Source organism: Mesoplodon densirostris, chromosome 10 (assembly GCF_025265405.1).
Source record: "Mesoplodon densirostris isolate mMesDen1 chromosome 10, mMesDen1 primary haplotype, whole genome shotgun sequence".
Classification (NCBI taxonomy): Eukaryota; Metazoa; Chordata; class Mammalia; order Artiodactyla; family Ziphiidae; genus Mesoplodon; species Mesoplodon densirostris.
Genome location: NC_082670.1, coordinates 32,225,501 through 32,247,603, shown reverse-complemented (window position 1 = coordinate 32,247,603; position 22,103 = coordinate 32,225,501). Strand labels below are relative to the sequence as shown.

The 22,103-nt window shown below is 51.1% G+C and overlaps 1 protein-coding gene across 1 annotated transcript in view; it reads left to right on the top strand.

The window, feature by feature from the left end:
- Positions 1-21,685, top strand: part of CUL9 (cullin 9) — a 38,209-nt gene extending 16,524 nt beyond the window's left edge. Inside the window, exons 19-41 of the mRNA XM_060109132.1 lie at positions 180-355; positions 601-734; positions 1,095-1,274; positions 1,460-1,569; positions 1,650-1,832; positions 1,958-2,118; positions 2,381-2,609; positions 2,698-2,887; positions 12,115-12,260; positions 12,411-12,540; positions 12,689-12,888; positions 13,344-13,594; positions 14,570-14,915; positions 17,792-17,932; positions 18,062-18,226; positions 18,391-18,554; positions 18,922-19,015; positions 19,542-19,616; positions 19,765-19,875; positions 19,999-20,116; positions 20,446-20,579; positions 21,196-21,269; positions 21,350-21,685. Coding sequence (XP_059965115.1) covers positions 180-355; positions 601-734; positions 1,095-1,274; positions 1,460-1,569; positions 1,650-1,832; positions 1,958-2,118; positions 2,381-2,609; positions 2,698-2,887; positions 12,115-12,260; positions 12,411-12,540; positions 12,689-12,888; positions 13,344-13,594; positions 14,570-14,915; positions 17,792-17,932; positions 18,062-18,226; positions 18,391-18,554; positions 18,922-19,015; positions 19,542-19,616; positions 19,765-19,875; positions 19,999-20,116; positions 20,446-20,579; positions 21,196-21,269; positions 21,350-21,560 — 3,723 coding nt within the window. The 3' untranslated portion in view covers positions 21,561-21,685. The remainder of the gene's footprint in view (positions 1-179; positions 356-600; positions 735-1,094; positions 1,275-1,459; positions 1,570-1,649; positions 1,833-1,957; positions 2,119-2,380; positions 2,610-2,697; positions 2,888-12,114; positions 12,261-12,410; positions 12,541-12,688; positions 12,889-13,343; positions 13,595-14,569; positions 14,916-17,791; positions 17,933-18,061; positions 18,227-18,390; positions 18,555-18,921; positions 19,016-19,541; positions 19,617-19,764; positions 19,876-19,998; positions 20,117-20,445; positions 20,580-21,195; positions 21,270-21,349) is intronic.
- Positions 21,686-22,103: the final 418 nt, after the last annotated feature.

Sequence of the window (22,103 nt, the reverse complement as noted above, 5' to 3'; positions counted from 1 at the left end):
CTGGGGACCAGGAGGAAGCACAGGGTTTCCGCAGTGCCTGGATTCTCCAGCATTCAGGCCAGGCTCAGGCCAAGGGTCCTCCTTAAGTCTGCTTGTGGATGGCCCAGGAAGCTGTTGAGTTCCAGAGATGCGGGAATGTCTCCAGGGAGCCGAGGGTGTGAGGCCTGTGCACATTGCAGGGCGGCATTGACACCCGGGTTCGGGGCGTGGAGGTCCTGGGCCCCAAGCCCACTTTCTGGCCACTATTCCGAGAGCAGCTGTGTCGCCGTACGTGTCTCTTCTACACAATTCGGGCGCAAGCCTGGAGCCGGGACATTGCAGAGGACCGCAAGCGCCTCCTCCAGCTCTGCCCCAGGTGAGTGGGCAGGAGGCAGGGAGGGAGGAGAGGGGATGGTTAAAGGAGCAGGAGATGTGCTTCAGGGGAGTCTGAAGGGTAAAGCAGCAGCGGGGATCGGGGACAGAGCAGAGGTGAGAAGTGTGTGCTGAGGGGGGGATCAGGGTAAGGGACTGGCTCGGCTCAGGGTGATTGGGAGTTGAGCGTGCTTGAGTGGAGGCCTCGGGGAAGTCTTTAATCCTTGACCAGACACTCTTTGTTCCCAGACTGAACAGGGTTTTGCGTCACGAGCAGAATTTTGCTGATCGCTTCCTCCCTGATGACGAGGCCGCCCAAGCACTGGGCAAGACCTGCTGGGAGGCCCTGGTCAGCCCCCTGGTGCAGAACATCACCTCCCCCGGTAACCGTCCCCACCCCTGGCCCAACTAACCCGCTCCTCGTAATTATTCCCAGGGCTGACCTGAGTTAATGCTCTTGGCTCTTTTGGTTCCTGTCTTTATCCCTGAAGGCTTGTCACCTCAGTGTTCCTCTCCTTCCTGCCCCAGGGACTGCTCCCTGAGACTCTGGTATTTGAATTCTCACCCTCACCCCCAACGTGTTCCCATGTCCCCAGACTCCAGCTGAAGCAAACCTTGGTGAGGGGAGGACGAAGGCCCTGCTGCCCCCAAATCCTTATTGTACAACCACTCCTTCTCTGTCCTCCTGGGCTCTCCCTTCCCCATCGCCCATGGAGACCTGTTCCTGACCCATCTTCTTCTAGATGTGGAAGGTGTGAGCTCCCTGGGGTGGCTGCTGGACCAGTACTTGGAGCAGAGAGAGAGCTCTCGGAACCCCCTGAGTCGAGCAGCAGCCTTTGCCTCTCGAGTCCGTCGCCTTTGCCACTTGCTGGTGCATGTGGAGCCTCCTCCTGGGCCTTCTCCTGAGCCGTCCACTCGGCCCTGTGAGTCCCAGTCTGGCCAGTTGAACTAAGAATCTGGGCAGCGGTGATAATCTGACTCCTCTCTCTCCTGGGTTTTACTCATCCTTTCTGCTTTGCCATGGGCCTTCCAAGGGGTCAGTTCCCAGGATGCCGGGACTCGCCCAGGGGCTGAGATGAACCCCGTCCTTTGACCTCTGTGTCCACAGTCAGCAAGAACAGTAAGGGCCAGGACCGGAGCCCTGGGCCTTCACCAGTTCTTCCAAGCAGCAGCCTGAAGAACATAACCCAGTGCTGGCTGAGTGTGGTGCAGGAGCAGGTGGGCAGAGGGAGCTGAGGTCCGGGCGGGACCGAGGCTGCTGGGCTGCCCCTTGGATGCAGTTTCCCCTTTCTCCTCAGGTCAGCAGGTTCCTGGCTGCGGCCTGGAGGGCGCCAGACTTCGTGCCCCGCTACTGTAAACTCTACGGGCGCTTGCAGAGAGCAGGCTCGGAGCTCTTCGGGCCCCGAGCAGCCTTCATGCTGGCCCTGCGCAGCGGCTTCTCGGGCGCCTTGCTACAGCAGTCCTTCCTCACCGCTGCCCACGTGAGTGCTGGGGACCGCCGGCTTCCCAGTCCATTTCTGCTCTGCCTTTTGACCTCCTTCCACCCGCCACCCTTCTGCTCCACTCCCTCTTCATGGTTTGCTGCTGCCCTTCCTGTTGCCCCCAGATGAGTGAGCAGTTCGCCAGGCACATCGACCAGCAGATCCAGGGTGGCCTGATGGGTGGAACCCCTGGAGTGGAAATGCTGGCGCGGCTCCAGTGGCACCTGGAGCCCATCATGGTCCTCTCTGGCCTGGAGCTGGCCACGGCTTTTGAGCACTTCTACCAGTGAGTGCAGGGCTGGAGAAGTAGGGCATGGGAGGCATAGCGTCTAGAGAAGGGGGAGACTTGAGTCTTAGAGGGAAGGTGAGGGAGGAGCAGTAGGGAGGAGAGATTAAGATGCAGAGATGGCCGTGGCACTGGTGGGAAGGACGAGGTGAGGGATGGCCTGTGACCCAGGCAGGCTACAACAGAGGTACCTACGTTCTGGAGCGGGGGGGCCCTGCCAAGCACCCACACTGAGGCTCGGCCTGGGCTGTGCGCGCTGCAGGCACTACATGGCGGACCGTCTCCTGAGCGTGGGCTCGAGCTGGCTGGAGGGGGCCGTGCTGGAGCAGATCGGCCCCTGCTTCCCCAACCGCCTCCCCCAGCAGATGTTGCGGAGCCTGAGCACCTCGGAGGAGCTGCAGCGCCAGTTCCATGTGTACCAGCTCCAGCAGCTGGACAAGCTGCTCTTGGAGCAGGAGGATGAGGAGGAACAGGGCCTGGAAGAAGAGGAGGTGAGAGCAAGGGAAAGAGTGGGAGAGCAGGGGAAGACTAGACCAAAGAAGGGAGCCCAAGAGCCCTTGAAATCCTTCTGTCTCTCAGGAGGAAGAGGAGGAAGAGGAGGCTGAGAAAGAACTGTTTATCGAAGATCCAAGTCCAACAGTTTCTGTACTGGTCCTGTCACCACGCTGCTGGCCGGTCTCTCCACTCTGCTACCTGTACCATCCCAGAAAGTGCCTTCCCACAGAATTCTGTGATGCCCTTGACCGCTTCTCCAATTTCTACAATCAGAGTGAGGAGATAGGGACAGGCGTTTGGAGATTGGGGTGAGATTTGGGGTGGTATCTCAGAGAGGAAGAGGAGAGGATCTTTGGACAGGAATGGGTAGATATGAAGAAAAATACTCTCTAGAGAGAACCATCTCCTAAGGAAGGGTGGAAAAGTGTGGGTTAGATCTTCACTCATTTCTCTCTTATTTTCTTCACCTTTGTACGAATTTGTTCTATTTTTCTTTTTTTTTTTTTTTTTGCGGTATGCGGGCCTCTCACTGTTGTGGCCTCCCCCGTTGCGGAGCACAGGCTCCGGACGCGCAGGCTCCGGACGCGCAGGCTCAGCGGCCATGGCTCACGGGCCCAGCCGCTCCGCGGCATATGGGATCCTCCCAGACCGGGGCACGAACCCGTATCCCCTGCATCGGCAGGCGGACTCTCAACCACTTGCGCCACCAGGGAGGCCCTATTTTTCTTTTTTTAACTTCAAGTTGCATGCTTACTTAATTTTTAGTCCTTTCAGACTTCTGATTTTCAAATGAAACTATTTAAGGCTATTCATGTCCCTCTCAACATTACTTCAGCTGCATTCAGTAAGTTTTTTGGTTTTATTTTTTTTAGAGTTTTTTTTTGATGTATAATTAGTATTCAATGAAGTGCACAAATCTTAATTATAGCTTAATGAATTTAATGTCCATATGCCCTCCCATAACCACTCCCCAGATCAAGATGCAGAACTTTTCCAGCACCCCAAAAGGCTTCCTCCTTCATGTCCCCTTTCTAGTCAGCATCTTCTTCCAAGAGAAATTATTCTTTTTCCCTTTATCATCATAGATTTTTGCCTTTAAGCATCATGTAAGTGGAATCGTAGAGTATGTATTCTGCTGTGTCTGATATCTTTTACTCAACATAACGTCTGTGGGAGTTATTCAGGTTGTCAGTTATGTCATTACTTTGTTCTTTTGCATCACTTAGTCATATTCCACTGCATGAATGCTGGACATTTGGGATGTTGCGTAAGTTTTTATCATGTAGTACTTTATTATTGTTTAGTTCTAAGAATTTTCTAATTTCCAGTTTTATTTCTTTGATTTATTAGTTTTTTTGAAGTATATTTTAAAATATTTATTTATTTATTTGGCTGTGTTGGGTCTTAGTTGCGGCATGCGGGATCTTTCCTTGAGGCACGTGGGCTTTAGTTGTGGCGCCCGGGCTCAGTAGTTGCAGCGTGTGGCATCTCTAGTTGTGGCACGCAGGCTCCAGAGCGGGTGGACTCCGTAGTTGCGGCCCGTGGGCTCTTTAGTTGTGGTGCGTGGGCTTAGTTGCCCCGTGGCATGTGGGATCTTAGTTCCCCAACCAGAGATCAAACCTGCGTCCCCTGCATTGGGAGGTGGATTCTCAACCACTGGACCACCAGGGAAGTCCCGGAAGTATATTTTTAAATTTCCAAACTTTTATTTTGCTTAGTTATCTTTCTGGTTTAGATTTTAACCTTCATTCCCTTGTGGCCAAAGAACATGATTTCTATGATTCTGAATCTTTGCAATTTATTGAGACTTCCTTTACGGCCTAGTAGATGGTCAGATTTTATAAGTGTTCTATGTGTGATTAAGAAGAATGTGTATTCTTCAACTGTTGGATATAGATTTCTGTATATTCCACTAAATTGACCTTGTGTTGTTCAAATCTGTAACCTTACTCATTTTTGTCTGTTTGCTCTATTACTTAGAGAAGTATGCTAAAATCTACCATTATAATAGTGAATTTTTAAACTTCTAATCATGTCAGTTTTGCTTTATATATTTTTTGACTGTATTATCAGATACAAGCTTAAGATCATTTAACAGTGCTGTCCAATAGAGCTTTCTGCAATGATGGAAAAGTTCTTTTCTGTGCTGTTCAATATGACAGCCATTTGTGTCTGTTGAGCACTTGGAATGGGACTAGTGTGACTGAGGAGCTCGATATTTAATTTTATGTACTTTAACCAGTTTAAAGTTAAAGAGCCACATATGGCTAGTGGCTACCGTAATGGACTATGCAGGTTTAGAATCTTCCTGGTCAGTTAAGCCTCATTATTGTGAAATGACCATCTTTCTTTCTAGTAAAGTTTTTTCTCTTAAGGTCTATTTTTTTTTTTTTTTTTTTTTTTTTTTTTTTGCCGTGCGCGGGCCTCTCACCGCCGTGGCCTCCCCCGCCGCGGAGCACAGGCCCCGGACGTGCAGGCTCAGCGGCCATGGCCCATGGGCCCAGCCGCTCCATGGAACGTGGGATCCCCCCAGACCGGGGCACGAACCCACGTCCCCTGCACCGGCAGGCGGACTCCCAACCACTGCACCACCAGGGAAGCCTTAAGGTCTATTTTTATCTGGTATTAATAGTATACCAGCTTTCTTTTTTTTTTTTTTAATTTTTTTGGGCATGCCGCAAGGCATGCAGGATCCTAGTTCACTGACCAAGGTTGGAACCCGTGCCCCCTGCAGTGGAAACACAGAGTCTTAACCCCTGGACCGCCAGGGAAGTCCCTATACCAGCTTTCTTTGATTAGTATCTTTCTAGTATATCTTTTTCTATCCTTTTACTTTTTTTTTTTGGATTCATCATTCTTTTAGGTCTCTTTTATTGTGGTCAAATATCAATAGCAAAGTTTGCCATTTTAACCATTTTAAGTATAAAATTCAGTTGTTCCTTTACTTGAAGATTTTTTTATTTGGAAATAATTCAAATTTACAGAAAAATTGTAAGAATAATACAAAGAACACTCATATATTCTTTATCCAAGTTTACTTTTTGTTAACGTTTCCCTCCATTTGCTTTTATCATTTGCTCTTTGTGTACATATACATATCTATAAATGTGTATATGTATGTATATGTGGTATGTGTTTGTGTATCCTTTTTTCTCATGAACTGCTGCATATATGCTGGCTCTTTGCCCCTAAATAATACACATTTCCTCAGAATAAAATATTCTCTTTTAAAACTGCAGTACATTTATTACTTTCAAATATTTAACATTCATATAATACTTTTAATCTACTTTCCATATTCCAATTTTGTCAATTACTCCATAATCTTTTTTTTTTTTTTCCAGTCCAGGAGAGGATCCAGTCTAGGATCACCCGTTATGTTTAGTTGTCATGTCTCTAGTCTCGTTTAGTCTGGAACAATTCCTCGGCCATTCTTTGTCTTTTGTGATGTTGACATTTTGGGAGAATATAGTCCTTTAAAATTTTCTAAGTAGTTCCTATCTTAAGTTGGTATATATCCTCATGATTAGATTCAAGTTATATATTCCTGGCCAGAGTACTAACTGATATTATATACTTCTCAGGGTATTACATCTGGAAGCACAGGATTACCATCTGCCCCTTGTTTGTGATGTTAATTTTGACAACCTGGTCAAGAGATTGTTTGATTTCTCCACTGTATAGTTAATATTTTTTCCCTTGCTACTATTAATAAGCAATCTGAAGGTCCTGCTGTATAGCACAGGGAACTCTGCTCAATGTTATGTGGCAGCCTGGATGGGAGAGGAGTTTGGTGGAGAATGGATACACGTGTACGTATGGCTGAGTCCCTTTGCTGTGCACCTGAAACTATTCACAACATTGTTAATTGGCTCTACTCCAATGTAAAATAAAAAGGTAAAAAAACATAAGCAATCTGTTGGCAGTATACTTTAAAACATGCCAATATTCTACTCTCATCAGGATTTCCCCCAGTAGCATTTTACTTTTTTTTTTTTTGGCTGCCTCTGTGGCTTGCGGATCTTAGTTCCCCAACCAGGGATTGAACCCAGACCCCTGCACTGAGAGCATGGAGTCCTAACTGGACCACCAGGGAATTCCCTCATTTAACTTTTAACTTTACCATACTCTTATATTTTAGGAATGTGTCTTATAAATACCTAGAATTTGTTTTTTTAATCAACCTAATAATCTCTTTTTGAATTGTCAATTTTTGTCTATAATTATTATGAGTAATGATGTATTTGGCTTTTATTTTTAACCTCTTAGTTCACCCTTCTTATTAATTTTAAATTTTAGTTATTTCATATACACAAAAGAGTATATAAAATGTACAGGTAAAGCAAAAAAAAAAAAAGGAACATCTTTATAGATGTGATTCTGCCCTGAGGTTTTATGCATTTTATTATGGATTTTTAAAAATTCCTTTTTTGTCTCTATCAGTTTTGGAAATTATGCATTCTATTTCTATAGTTGATTGCCCTTATATTTTTAATATAAACTTGACTTGTTACTATCACTTTGCATCTTCCTGAACAATAAAAGGACCACAGAAAATCTTAATTCCAGCTCTAACTTCCATCTTGTATCTTTTTTTACCTCCCAGCTAGTCATCATTATTATTGTTTTATTCAGTTTGGATTTGCCATCATACCAATTGCTTTAGTCACCATTCCTCTTGCATTTTTTTTTTTTTTCTTTGTGGTACGCAGGCCTCTCACTGTTGTAGCCTCTCGCGTTGCGGAGCACAGGCTCTGGACGCGCAGGCTCAGCGGCCATGGCTCACGGGCCCAGCCGCTCCGCGGCATGTGGGATCTTCCCGGACCGGGGCACGAACCCGTGTCCCCTGCATTGGCAGGCGGACTCTCAACCACTGTGCTACCAGGGAAGCCCCTCCTCTTGCATTTTAAAAAAATATTTATTTTATTTATTTTTTTGGCTATGTGAGGTCTTAGCTGTGGCATGCAGGATGTTTTTGTTTTGGCATGCAGGCACTTTGTTGCGGTGCACGGGCTTTTCTGTAGTTGCAGCGTGAGGGCTCTAGTTGTGGCATGCGGGCTCTGTAGTTGTGGTGCGTGGGCTCCAGAGCACGTGGGCTCTGTAGTTTGTGGCACGTGGACTTTCTCATTGAGGCGTGCGAGCTCAGTAGTTGTGGCGCACTGGCTTAGTTGCCCTGCGGCGTGTGGGGTCTTAGTTCCCCAACCAGGGATTGAACCCACGTCCCCTGCGTTGGAAAGCAGGTTCTTTACCACTGGACCACCAGGGAAGTCCCTCCTTTTGCATCTTGATCCTTCTTTCTGAGTTCAATTTTCTTCCTAAAGTACATCCTTTAGAAGTTGTTTTTTTTTTTTAATTTTTATTGGAGTATAGTTGATTTACAGTGTCGTGTTACTTTCTGCCGTACAGCACATGAATCAGTTATACATACACATATAGCCACTCTCTTTTAGACTCTTTTCCCATATAGGTCATAACAGAGTATTGAGTAGAGTTCTCTGTGCTGTATAGTAGGTCCTTGTTAGTTATCTATTTTATATATAAGGAGTATGTAAATGTCAATCCCAATCACCCAATTTATCCCCACCCCCCTTCCCTCCTGGTAACCATAAGTTTGTTTTCTACATCTGTGACTCTGTTTCTGTTTTGTAAGTAAGTTCATTTGTACCATTTTTTTAGATTCCACATATAAGTGATATTATACGGTATTTGTCCTTCTCTGTCTGACTTACTTCACTCAGTATGACAATCTCTAGGTCTATTCATGTTGCTGCAAATGGCATTATTTCGTTCTTTTTTATGGCTGAGTAATATTCCATTGTATATATGTACCACATCTTCTTTATCCATTCCTCTGTCAGTGGACATTTAGGTTGCTTCCATGTCCTGGCTATTGTAAGTAGTGCTGCAGTGAACACTGGGGTGCATGTATCTTTTCGAGTTATGGTTTTCTCTGGGTATATACCCAGGAGTGGGATTGCTGGATCATATGGCAGCTCTGTTTTTAGTTTTTTAAGGAACCTCCGTGCTTTCCTCCATAGTGGCAGTACCAATTTACATTCCCACCAACATTGTAGAAGGGGTTCCCTTTTCTCCACACTCTCTCCAGCATTTATTGTTTGTAGATTTTTTTAAAAATTTATTTATTTTTATATTATTTTATTTTATTTTTGGCTGCATTGGGTCTTCATTGCCACGTGTGGGCTTTCTCTAGTTGCAGCAGGCGGGGGCTACTCTTCGTTGCGGTTTGCAGGTTTCTCATTGCGGTGGCTTTTCTTGTTGCAGGGCACAGGCTCTAGGCGTGTGGGTTTCAGTAGTTGTGGCTCGCGGGCTCTAGAGCACAGGCTTGGTAGTTGTGGTGCACAGGCTTAGTTGCTCCTTGGTATGTGGGATCTTCCCGAACCAGGGCTTGAACCTGTGACCCCTGCATTGGCAGGCGGACTCTTAAACACTGTGCCACCAGGGAAGCCCTGTTTGTAGATTTTTTGATGATGGCCATTCTGACTGGTGTGAGGTGATACCTCATGGTAGTTTTGATTTGCATTTCTGTAATAATTAGTGATGTTGAGCATCTTTTCATGTGCTTTTTGGCTATCTGTATGTCTTCTTTGGAGAAAGGTCTATTTAGATCTTCCACTCATTTTTTAAAATATAATAATTATTATTTACGGTTATGAGAAACAAATTTTAAACAAATTTGCATACATGTTTTGTTGCTGTGATATATGAGAGACTGATCAGTAAAAGACTGTCAAGCATAAAAATATCAATGTTTTACATCAGGATAAAATTCTGTGGGGGAAGTGAAATGGAAATATAATTTCAAGGAGTAAAAGGAATGATGTAAAATGTCTGATTGTTAAAGAGCTTGTCTTGTACTTTTTAAAGGGATGATGGTGGCTGTCACAGCATAATGATTTGTTTTTCAGCATGTTTATTGGAATATAATTGCTCTACAGTGGTGCGTTAGCTTCTGCCGTATAACAAAGTGAATCAGCCATACATATACACATATCCCCATATCCCCTCCCTCTTACGTCCCCCTCCCACCCTCCCTATCGCACCCTTCTAGGTGGTCACAAAGCATCGTTCTGCTCATATTTTGTATATTTTGGAGATTAATCCTTTGTTGCTTTGTTTACGAAGAAGTCTCTTAATTGATGGAATGTTGTTGGAAGACTTTTACCAGTTTTTATTTCAGAATGGCTTATTTTCACTGTCATTTAAAAAATCATTTTATTATGAGAAATTTTATTTAATAATTTCTTTTTGGCTGCATTGGGTCTTCGTTGCTGCACGCGGACTTTCTCTAGTTGTGGCGAGAGGGGGCTACTCTTTGTGGTGGTGCGTGGGTTTCTCATTCTGGTGGCTTCTCTTGTTGCGGAGCACGGGCTCTAGGCGCGAGGGGCTCAGTAGTTGTGGCTCGCGGGCTCTAGACCGCAAGCTCAGTAGTTGTGGTACATGGGCTCAGTGGTTCCGCAGCATGTGGGATCTTCCCGGACCAGGGCTTGAACCCGTGACCCCTGCCTTGGCAGGTGGATTCTTAACCACTGCACCACCAGGGAAGCCCTGTGAGAAACTTTAGACATACACAAAAGTAGACAGAATAGATAAACTTCAGTATAGCAACATATATCAATTCATGGCCGATTTTGCTTCATTTGTACCCCACCCGCTTTCCCTAGCCCTCAAATTTAAGGTAAGGACTCTCTTTTTATTTATTTATTTATTTTTAATTTTTTAATTTTTTGCTGTACGCGGGCCTCTCACTGCTGTGGCCTCTCCCGTTGCGGAGCACAGGCTCCGGACACACAGGCTCCGCAGCCATGGCTCGCGGGCCCAGCCGCTCCGCGGCATGTGGGATCCTCCGGGATCGGGGCACGAACCCGTGTCCCCTGCATCGGCAGGCGGACTCTCAACCACTGCGCCACCAGGGAGGCCCAGGACTCTCTTTTTATTTTTTTTTTTTTATTTTTATTTTTTTTTCTTTTTGCGATATGCGGGCCTCTCACTGTTGCGGCCTCTCCCGTTGCGGAGCACAGGCTCCGGATGCGCAGGCCCAGCGGCCATGGCTCACGGGCCCAGCCGCTCCGCGGCATATGGGATCCTCCCAGACCGGGGCACGAACCCGTATCCCCTGCATCGGCAGGCGGACTCTTAACCACTGCGCCACCAGGGGAGGACTCTCTTTTTAAAAGCAAGGACACTACAATTATCAAACTTACAGAAATTAGTAACAGTTCCTAATATTATCAAATATACAGTCAATATTCATATTTCCCTAATTATCTCAAGCTTTTAAAATTAGGGTTTTTTTTTTTTTTTTGCCTGTTGAGGATCCAAACAAAGCCCACACATTACATTTGATGAGTTATATCTCCTGTCTCCCTTAATGTATAGGTTCCTGCCTCTGTTTTCTTCCCCCTTGCAATCATTTGTAGAGTAAACTGGGTAGTTGTCCAAATAGAGTTGTCCATTGGCTGAATTTTGTTGATTGTTTCTACACGGTGTCCTCTAGGCACCGTACTCTGTCTGCTTTCCCGAAGACCGATATTTAGATGTAGGAGCTTATTCAGATTCAGGGTTGATTTCTCAGGCAAGGGCACTTCATAGGTAGTATCGTGTACTTCCTCCTGGAGGCTGTCTCTCTCTCTGATGTTAAAGTGGATCAGTGGATTTCACTGTTGTCTGTCCAATTTATATATTATGTATAATTTCCCATTAGCTGTTTGCTAGACTCTCATTCATTCTCATTGCCATTAGGGTTAGGAGCTAGTGACATTCTGCTTCTGTCATTCCCTCTCCATGTGTTAGCCAGAATGCTTCCTCTATAAAGAGAAACTTCCTCTCATCAGCTTTTTGGTTACCCTGAAGTACAGTTTATACAGGAAAGGCTTGATTCTCTTCTCCTCCCCCTTATTTTTAACCAGTTTTCAAAATAATGTGTTGGTTCTCTAGCTTCCTCCAAAGATGACTGGTGAGGTCTTCTAAAAAAATATATCATTTTGAACTCATGGCTTTTAAAACATTTCATGTGTTTCAGTTCATCGCAGGTGTTATTTTTTTTGATCTTCACATTGTCCCATCTTTGGCCAGAGAGCACCTCTCAGGCTGGCTCCTTTTGATACCCTCTCCCTTTGACAGCATCCTTGTTTTCTAGTCTGAGCAAACAGCCCAGGCTCACAGAAGAAGGAAGAGACCTAGCCCAGCGGGTCTTTAAAACTGTCGGCTCCCTGGGAGCAAAACCCAGCTCTCCTCTCTGGTGTTTCTGCCGTGGAGCTCGCCTGGCGCAGGGCTAGGCTCAGGGTGGGCTCCCAGGTCCCTGTGGCAGACACAGAGGAGGCTGAGCTCTGGATGCTGGACGAGGCACCTCTGTGTCTGTGAATGCTGAGCCCTGCTCCCCACAGAGACTAGCAAAGTTTGGCGAATGGTGCACCCTCACCTCAACGCTGACCCCTTGTTTCCCCTACTCTGTCTCCACATTTTCCCTCAACACTTTCCCAGGTCAGAACCATCCAGTCCTGGACATGGGACCACATCGGCGACTGCAGTGGACATGGCTGGGCCGGGCTGAGCTGCAGTTTGGGGACCAGACCCTCCATGTGTCCACCGTGCAGATGTGGCTGCTGTTGAATTTCAATCAGACGGAGGTGCCTCAGCTCCTTGGCCTCTCGCTGTCTTCTTCTCTGCTTTGTCTGTCACTGTTCTTCTCAAGTCTCTCCCTCCTTCCTTCTGTCCTCCCTCTTATTTTCCTTTCCCTTGACTGTCTTCTCCTGACTGGCCCTGCTTCTCCTGACCAGGAGGTGTCAGTAGAGGCTCTGCTGAAGAATTCTGACCTCAGCCCCAAGCTGCTGCTCCAGGCACTCCTGCCCCTCACCGCTGACAGCGGCCCTTTGACCCTGCAGGAGGGTCAGGACTTCCCCCGTGGAGGTAGGTCTGAGGGGGGCTGGGCTGCGCCTCTGCTCCGAGGGGCGGGGCTCTCCGGGAGGGGGTGGTGTAGGGGGTGAGGATGGGGTCCCCCTGCCCCCACTCCCCTGTCCCTTCCCCTCCTCGGGCGCTGACTGGGAGCGGGTTCCAGGTGTGCTGCAGCTCCGTGAGCCTGGGCGCTGGCCCCGTGGGGAGGCCCTGTGGCTGCTACCTCCCCAGACGTACCTGAACGTAGAGGAGGACGAGGGCCGAGCCCTGGAGCAGAAGAGGAACCTCTTGAGCTGTCTTCTTGTCCGTATCCTCAAGGCCCACGGAGAGAAGGGCCTCCATGTCGACCAGCTGGTTTGTCTGGTAGGCAGAGGAGACCATGGTGGTGGTGGGAGAGGGAGGGAGTCGTGCTTGGGGGTGGGGTTGGAGGCAGGGGTCATCACAGGGAAGGTGAGCTGTCTCAGCCCAAGACCTGGAAGGGTGACATTTCCATTTGGGTTTTCTATTCCCGACGGGCAGTTAGACAGAAGGTAGAGACCAGACATGAGTGCTGACCAAGTGCCAGGCTTTATTCTAAGAGTTCACGTGATTAAGTCATTTAATCCACACAAAAATACTATGAGGTAGGTGGTGGTGGAGTTATTATTATTATTACTATTATTATTATTGTTCTCATTTGACAGATAAGAAAAATGAGGCATGAATTAGTAACTGGTCCATAGTCACACAGCTAGTAAGGGCAGAGCCGGGCATTGAACCCAGGCAAGCTGGCTTCTCTGGGTAAAAGCGTCCCGCCTGTTTCCTCTCCTCCCGTCCAGGTGCTGGAGGCCTGGCAGAAGGGTCCAAATCCCCCTGGAAGCCTGGGCCGCGCTGTTGCCGGGGGTGTGGCCTGTACCAGCACCGATGTCCTCTCTTGCATCCTGCACCTCCTGGGCCAGGGCTACGTGGAACGACGGGATGACCGCCCCCAGATCCTGATGTATGCCAGCCCGGAGCCCATGGGGCCCTGCCGAGGTCAGGCAGAGGTCCCCTTATGTGGCAGCCAGACCTCCGAGACCTCCAAGCCTAGGTAGCCACCCCTAGCTCTGTCCCCTTACTGCCACCCAGGACAGACAGCACTGCAGTGACGTGGGAGGGTTCGTAGCGCCAAAGTCAGGCTCCCAGTGGAAAAATATTTCATTTCTTTCTTTGTCTAACCCCATTTTCCCTGTCCCTGTTATCTCCCCCATTTTGCTAGCCTTCATTCCCCCTCCCAGCACTGTCGTCCCCTTCTCTGCCTCCTTCCCAAGCAGGGGCCTTGCTCTCCTCAGCCTCCTAAAGCCAGCCCTTAGGCAAGGGACCCAGACATGTAAACTCCTTTCTGGATGTCTTTCATTCTAAGCAAAATTGAAATATTATGCAGATATGTATTGAGTACTAACCATGCACTTTGCTCAGTGAAATATACAAATTCTAGCTTTCAGGAAGTCTGTTCTACAGAGGAATTTGCCGTAGGATTCCCCTAAGTAGCTGGCACCCCTAAAGCTTTTTACATCAGCTCCAGTTCACCAGGAGTTGTTATGGCTCTATTTTTATGCCTGCTGTTCACACTGTGTGTAAGGCAAGTTCTCTAGAGTAACCTTTCTCCAACTTTCACATGCACACACGTTCAAATTCAGTTGAGCTCCCGGTGACACTTAGGCTGCTGGTCCACAGACCGCACTTTGAGGCGTAAAGCTGTAGATTGTTTCTCACCAGACACCCTGGTAGTATTTTGGGCGGCACCTGCAGTAGGATTGTCCCATCCACTGTAGGTCAATTAGCATCGTGACCCCTGCCCACTAGATTCCTGTAGTGCCCCCAGTCATTGCAACTGCCAGCCCCCCACTCTTAGAAATGCTCCTGTGGGGGCTGTGCTCTGACAGTTGGATGGTTATCCTCAGGTTGGTTAAGCAAGTGTGGATGGAGATGTGCAAGCGGGGACTGGGGGACCAGGGTGGGGTTCAGCTAGCAGGTTGGATAAGCAGGGCAGCAAGACTGACCGCTGACTCTTCTCTCCCTCAAGCCCGGAAGTTGTGGCCGCCCTAGCATCCCTACAGCTGCCTGCGGGCCGCACCATGAGCCCCCAGGAGGTGGAAGGGTTGATGGAGCACACGGTGCGGCAGGTGCAGGAGACGCTGAACCTAGAGCCAGACGTGGCTCAGCACCTTCTGGCTCATTCGCATTGGGGCGCCGAACAGCTGCTGCAGCGCTACAGCGATAACCCCGAGCCACTGCTGCTGGCGGCCGGGCTGTGCGTCCCCCAGGCCCAGGCTGCCCCTGCACGCCCGGACCACTGCCCTGTGTGTGTCAGCCCCCTGGAGCCCGACGACGACTTGCCCTCTCTGTGCTGCATGCACTACTGCTGTAAGGTAATTTTGCTGCATATTATAATCGCTGGGAGCTTTGAAAAATCCCGATGCTCAAACTGTACCCCAGACCAGTTAGAATCTCTGAAGGTGAAACCCAAGCATCTGGAGTTTTAAAAGCTCCTCAGGTGATTCCAGTGTTCAGCCAAATTTGAGAACTATAGGTAGATAGGTAGGTAGATAGGTAGATAGATAGATACACACACACATACAGAATCAAGGTACTTTCTAAATGAAAAGTGTTATGAAATTGGTGATGACTGTAGTTTATGGTTTCCTTATCACCATTCAAGGCTCTTTGTCCCAGAACATCATCACTTATTTTTACCATATATACTCTCATTTAATATAAAAATAAGAAGGAATGGTTTAAACCAAAAAATAGCACAAAAGCAGAGGGAAGCATGAGAAGTCAGGCTGCGGTAAAGCTGAGGCAGAGAAGGTTGTAGATGGAGAGGGAGTGGTCCTCACAGGGGGAGGGGCTGAGGCAGGAAGCCGGGTACTGAGTGCCTCATCTTCCCTGCCTCACAGCTTGTGGGACCGGTGCCCAAACCCATCTGCTTAGCAGGATGAGCTCCCTTGTTGCCCTGAATTCTAGTCGCCTCTCTCAGCAGCGCTGCCCCAGTGGTGGGTGACCGGGGCTGTGTGCGTTTGCGTGCGTGTGTCCTTGTACTTTTTTCTCCTTCCCTTTTGCTCGGCTTCAGGTTACTCTTCTCACATAGTTGCCTCTGCTCCCTTTTTCCGGGTTCTTAATTATTTCCTTTACACTTTCACTTTTTCATTCAACTAATACTTGTCATGGACTTACTACGTGCACAGCTCTGGGTGCTGCGTGAGGGAGTGGGGAAACCCCAACTGGCAAGGACCCGAGAGCTAATACTAACCACAGCTAATATTTATGGGGGACTCACTCTGGGCCATTGTGCTGTTCTACACACATCATCTTGCTTAATTCCCAAAATAGTTCTGTGAGGTAGGTGAGCAAACTGGTGGGACAGCAGAAGGAGAGGCGATTTGGGAGGTGGACAGGGGCCCAGATGGGTTGGGTTGGTGGACAGTGGCCTTTAATTTATGGGAAGCCCTGGTGGGTTTTAAGCAGGGAGATGATATGATCTGATTTTCATTTTTGAAAAGATCACTTTTTGTGGAGAAAAGACTTGGATGGAACAAGAGTGGAAGTAGGGACACTGTTGTACAAAGAGGCAAGAGTTGGTGGCAGCTGGGCCTAGGGACAGTGAAGAGGGGAGGGGACGGATTGGGATGCATTTGGAGATAGAGCTGACAGGTGTTGGTGGCTTAGGAAAAGGGAATCAAGGCAGTTCCTGGGTTTTTGACCTGAGCATCTGGGAGGAGGGGATGTGTCATCTTCTACTGAGTTGGGGAAAATGTTTGGGCTGAAGGGCAGATTTTTGAGGGGAAATTCAGTCTGTTTTGGCCAAGTGAAGTTTGAGCTGCTTTTGCTTTGTTGGACACCTGTGTGGGACTGGCAAGTGGACAGTGGATTTTTGAATTTGGAATTAAGTGGAGAGGCCTGGCTGGCAACACCCAGGGAGAGAAGAGCAGGCCCAAGCTGTACCCCGACCCTGTAGAAGTGAAGAGACGGGGAGCCGGAAAATGGGACTGAGGAAAAGCAGGCTGATGGCAGAGGTCCCAGCCAAAGGGGAGCCAGTGGCAATGCAGGAGCGATCAGACAGGAAATCCTGGGGTCTGGAGCAGTCGGAGGTGGCTTCCCAGGGTGAGGCTTGAGTGGCAGAGGGCGGGAGGGGCAGTCCAAGCTGGAGACCATATTCCACTTGGCTGGGCAGCAAAAGCCAAGGGCACACCCAAAGCAGAGGGGCTCCTTGTGGCGGTGGAGTGGGCTCTGAACTGAGATGCTGGCCTTCGTCCTACAGGGCAGGGCTCCCACCCCATGGTGGTGAGGGGCCCTCATGGCCTGTGTGCTTGCAAGCGTGGGGGTCTGACTTTGGAGAAGTTTCCCCTGTATGATCTCAAAAATGCAAGAATTTTGCATTCAACTTCCCAGTTTATCTGGGCTTGTTTCACTATAGAAGGGGTTCGTTTTGTTTAGTACTTTGAGTGAAAATAGTCTGGTGAAGTGTTTCTTATTTATCCTGGAGCTTTGAAACCACCTGGGGGACTCTCCAGGGGTTGGATGCATCCTTTGGGGAAGCTCGGCCGCCCGCCGTCGGCAGTGTGAGGGAAAGGGTTGTTAATGGAGTCTTTTGGAGGCTCGGGTGCTCATGGTGTCAGGAGCGATGGGGGAAGGAAGCGCACTGATGGGACCGGCTCCCGCGGCAGTTGAGGGGTGAGGGGATGATGGCCTGTGTTGGCGCGGGCAGTGACGTGGCAGCAAGAAAAGGATTCGAGAGTTGTGAGAGCTCCAGCACTGGGGTGGCTGATGAGGATTTGGGGGTGCAGCTGGCGAGGCTGCTTTGTGGAGGGGGTTGAGTCTGGGGAAGCGGGAGCATCGAGACAGGCACTGAGGTGAGCAGTGGAGCGGGAGGCGAGGCTGCAGCTGTGGGGCAGTGACCCTGGCCAGGCCCCCGGGCCTCCTTTCTCTCTGACCTTCTTGCTGTCTCCAAATCTTTCTTAGAACTTGAACCTTCTCCTTTTTCATGATTCTCCTTTCCCATTCCCTTCACATCCATCCCAACAATAGTTATAATTACATTACCACGGTCTGCACATCCGCAAAGTGAACGGTCATTTGGGCCAATCTCAGGAAGACCCATGGAGGCCGGAAATCTTAGGGTCAGTTTCGGGGCTGTAGAAGCAGGCTTGTCTCTGGCCTCGTGCGCCATCAGGGAGGGGTGGTAGGTGAGTCACACTTGTGCTGCTCCCGCGCTGCCCCTGAGCGGCTGCTCCTGTGTCCCTCCCAGTCTTGCTGGAAGGAGTACCTGACAACTCGAATTGAGCAGAACCTTGTGCTGAACTGCACCTGCCCCATTGCCGACTGCCCCGCCCAGCCCACGGGGGCCTTCATCCGCACCATCATCTCCTCGCCAGAGGTCATCTCCAAGGTACCGCCTCCTCGGAGAGGCTCCAGTGCACAGCCCCAGGAAGTGGGCGGACACGCGGCGTGGGGGGGGCCCGGAGGTGTGGCATCCGGAGAGCCAGGCCCTCACCTCGTGGCACCTGCGTCCCCACAGTACGAGAAGGCCCTCCTGCGTGGCTACGTGGAGAGCTGTGCCAACCTGACCTGGTGCACCAACCCCCAGGGCTGCGACCGCATCCTGTGCCGCCAGGGCCTGGGCTGTGGGACCAGCTGCTCCAAGTGCGGCTGGGCCTCCTGCTTCAACTGTAGCTTCCCTGAGGTGGGTGCCCACCTGGCTCTGTCCTGGAGCCGGGATCCACACCTCTCCCTGCCACCCACAAGGACTCTTCCCTGTCCTCCCCACGCTGCCGTCCTCCAGACCTGACCTCCCCACCTCCCCGCAGTAAGGGCTGGGCTGCGTCCTCACTGCCCCTCCTGCTCTAGGCGCACTACCCTGCCAGCTGTGGCCACATGTCTCAGTGGGTGGACGATGGTGGCTACTACGATGGCATGAGCGTGGAGGCCCAGAGCAAGCATCTGGCCAAGCTCATCTCCAAGCGCTGTCCCAGCTGTCAGGCTCCCATCGAGAAGAACGAGGGGTGTCTGCAGTAAGAAGGGGGCACTGTGGGCACCGGCAGGGTCGGGGGGCATGGGAGAGGGTGGGAGTCCTGGCGGAAGGAAGGGGCAGTGGGCCTACCCGAAAGCTCAGCAAACAAGGGCCGTTACTCAGCCCCCTTCGCTGCACCCTCCAGAGTGATTCCTGGGTCTGAGTGTTCCTTCCCCCACTTTTAAGCCTACGCTGTAGAGGGGTATTCAGAAGCCAGGGTGTGGTCAGTAAGGATTGGTAAGGTTAAGGAGACTAAGAGGGCATGAGAGGGACCAGGGCCTCTTCAGTGGTGTGTCCAGGCCCTGGGCATTCCTGCCGTGGCCCTGGCCAGAGGCAGGAGCCCTCTGACCAGCTAGCTTCCTCCACAGCATGACTTGTGCCAAATGCAACCATGGATTCTGCTGGCGCTGCCTCAAGTCCTGGAAGCCAAATCACAAAGACTATTACAACTGCTCCGCCATGGTAAGGGGCCGGCGCCGGGAGGAGGGGCAGAGGCCCAAGGGCGGTCAGGATGAGGTGCTGCTGCAGGGCCTGGGCACAGACGTCTCTGTGTCCCAAGCAGCCGAACAGCTGTTGGGGTGAAGGCTCAGTGGGGAGAAGACGGAAGCCACCTGGGCCTACAGGTGCTTAGAGTTCTACCTTGGGAGGTCTGTGCATGAAGACCTTCAGCTCCGGAGTCAGACGTCTCACACCGAGGTGGCTACAGAGAGGCCGGGGCGGGCTGGGCGCTCCCAGGAAGCACCAGCCCAGAGCAGAGCAAGGACTCTGAGTCAGAGCCTGGCTCCACTGTGTACTCAGTTAACCTGTCCAGGCCTCAGCGCCCTTATCTGTAAAAGGGGATGATAGTCTGACCTACCTCACAGTTATGAGAATTGAATGAGAAAATCTGGGTAAAGCATCCGAAGGCCTCCATGAATGGTAGTTGGCCTGATTATTAACCTCCTGTCCTGCCAAGCACCCGACAGCCCTCTCGACCTGTCTTTACCAGGTAAGCAAAGCAGCTCGCCAGGAGAAGCGGTTCCAGGACTATAATGAGAGGTGTACTTTCCATCACCAGGCCCGGGTGAGCAGCGGGAGAGACAGCTGGGTCGGTGAGGAGGTCAGAGGGCTGGGCCAGATGGCCGGGCAGAGGCTAGAGGTCCCAACGGGACGAGTGCTCTTCTGACTGGGTGGGGATGCGCGTGCTGGCACTGACCGCCTTCCCTGCGCAGGACTTTGCTGTGAACTTGCAGAACCGCGTGTCTGCCATCCACGAGGTGCCCCCGCCCAGATCCTTCACCTTCCTCAGTGACGCCTGCCGGGGTCTCGAGCAGGCTCGAAAGGTGTGGGGCGGGGCAGGGGGGCGATGTGCCCAGGGGTCTGGTGGGCTGGGAGAGGGAGGGAGGGAGGGAGGAAGAAGCTGGTGGGAGGCGGCCTCAGCGGGAGCAGCGGCCTGGGCTCCGCAGGTGCTGGCCTACGCCTGCGTGTACAGCTTCTACAACCAGGACACGGAGCACATGGACGTGGTGGAACAGCAGACCGAGGCCCTGGAGCTGCACACCAACGCCCTGCAGATCCTCCTGGGTGAGCCCCCTGCCCACTCAGTGCTCTCTCCTGCCCCCTCTCCCCCAGCACCCACCCCCGACACACAAACGGGTGGGTGACCAGAGCCAGCTGCCCACCTTCATTCTGTCCCCTTCCTGTCCTTCATAGCCTTATCATGGTTATAAAGTTCCAGTCCTCAGGTACACAGTACAGAGCCCTTCACCCGACCTTTGCTTTGGTTACGACCTGTCCCCACCTCTAGGCGCTAGGCCCCGGTAGATGAGGGTGGCACATAGTGGGCGTCCAGTATGCATCTGTGGAAGGACGGGAAGAAGGGAGGGAGCCCCCGTGCCCTGCCCCCTCTGCAGAAGAGACCCTGCTGCGCTGCAGAGACCTGGGCTCCTCGCTGCGCCTCCTGCGGGCGGAGCACCTCAGCACGGGCCTGGAGCTGCTGCGGCGGATCCAGGAGCGGCTGCTGGCCATCCTGCAGCACTCCACCCAGGTAGCTGCCCGCCCAGCCTGGCCGCCCTGGGGGATCCTGAAGGAAAGGTGTCAAGGGTAAATGGACCTGGCATGCATCTCAGCTCCCAGGCCTGCCCCTTAGCCACCTGGCATTTCCTGCAAAATGGAGTTGGTTATCCCAGATCAAGGGTATTTGGCCAGTTGCTTGCTCCCCAGAATCACTTGGGGAGCTTCTTCAGAAGACTCTTTGCAAAGGTGGATTTAGAATCCTAGGACTGGGGGCAAGGGACTGGCATCCACCAGAATAGGGGATCTGAGGTTCTTTCTGGCTCTAATACTCTGATGTCAAGTCTAAAGTAGGAATCCCACCCTCAGGGAGCTTACGGACTGGTAGTAACTTGGGCAGAGAAGGTGTGAACATACATGGGAAGTGGGGGTGGTGCCTCACCGCAGTATCCTGGGTCCCTGGAGACCACCTCTGAGTCACATAACACAGAGGCAGTGGCTTGTGGAGGGCGGTGCTGAGCGGGGGGGCATTCCTGGCAGGGGCCGGGCCCCCCTCGGCCCTCAGAGGACGCTGGGTGAAGCGAGGCTGGGCACAGAGGCCCCGTGTCCTCTACTCTCCTGCTCCCCGCATCCTCCCGTCTCCTTTCCAGGATTTCCGGGTTGGTCTCCAGAGCCCATCATCAGAGGCCCGGGAGGCGAAAGGATCCAACATGCCCGGCAGTCAGTGAGTGGAGGGGGCGGAGCCACCGAGGGGGCGTGGGAGGCGCTCGGCTTCCTCTGGGGCTGAGCGAGGCGCTCTCCCAGGCCCCAGGGCTCCTCGGGGCTGCAGGTGGAGGAGGAGGAGGAGGACGACGACGACGACGACGACGAGGACGATGTGCCTGAGTGGCAGCAGGATGAGTTCGAAGAGGAGCTGGACAATGACAGCTTCTCCTATGACGAGGAGTCTGAGAACCTGGACCGAGAGACTTTCTTCTTCGGCGACGAGGAGGAAGATGACGAGGGCTACGACTGAGGGGTAGGATGCAGGGAGCGCTGGAGCCGCCAGAGTCCTGGGGCCACGGGCTCAGGAGTGCACCCTCCCCGTGTCGTGAGGGTAGGCGGTTACCAGTGTCTGTGGCACCGTCTTCTGTTCACTGAATAAACTTCTTTTTTTCATATACTTCTCTGGAAGCAGACCAGACAGCTTCCTCAATGGGCCACTTCAACTTGCCCCTCCATCGCACACACCCAGCCCTCCTCCTCCTTTACTGTTTTCTTTAGGCGTCCAGACTTCCATCCTCAGAGAAAGCCCACGGCAGACCTGTGTGACTTACACCGATAAAGGGAAATAAAGGTCCACGTGATACAGGGCCAGGTACAGGCTGGCCCACTTGCCCCAGACCCAGCCCTGCATCAGAGACAGAGAGGAATGGCCACTCCCACGATCGATCATCTTCCTCCACACTCCTGAGTGTTCCTGGGGGGAGCTTGAGGGCGTTAGGAAGTATCCTCATCTTGGGAGCCTGTGGATCTTTAAAGGGTCTCTACATCTTGAAGTGAAGTGGGGTGTTAAGAG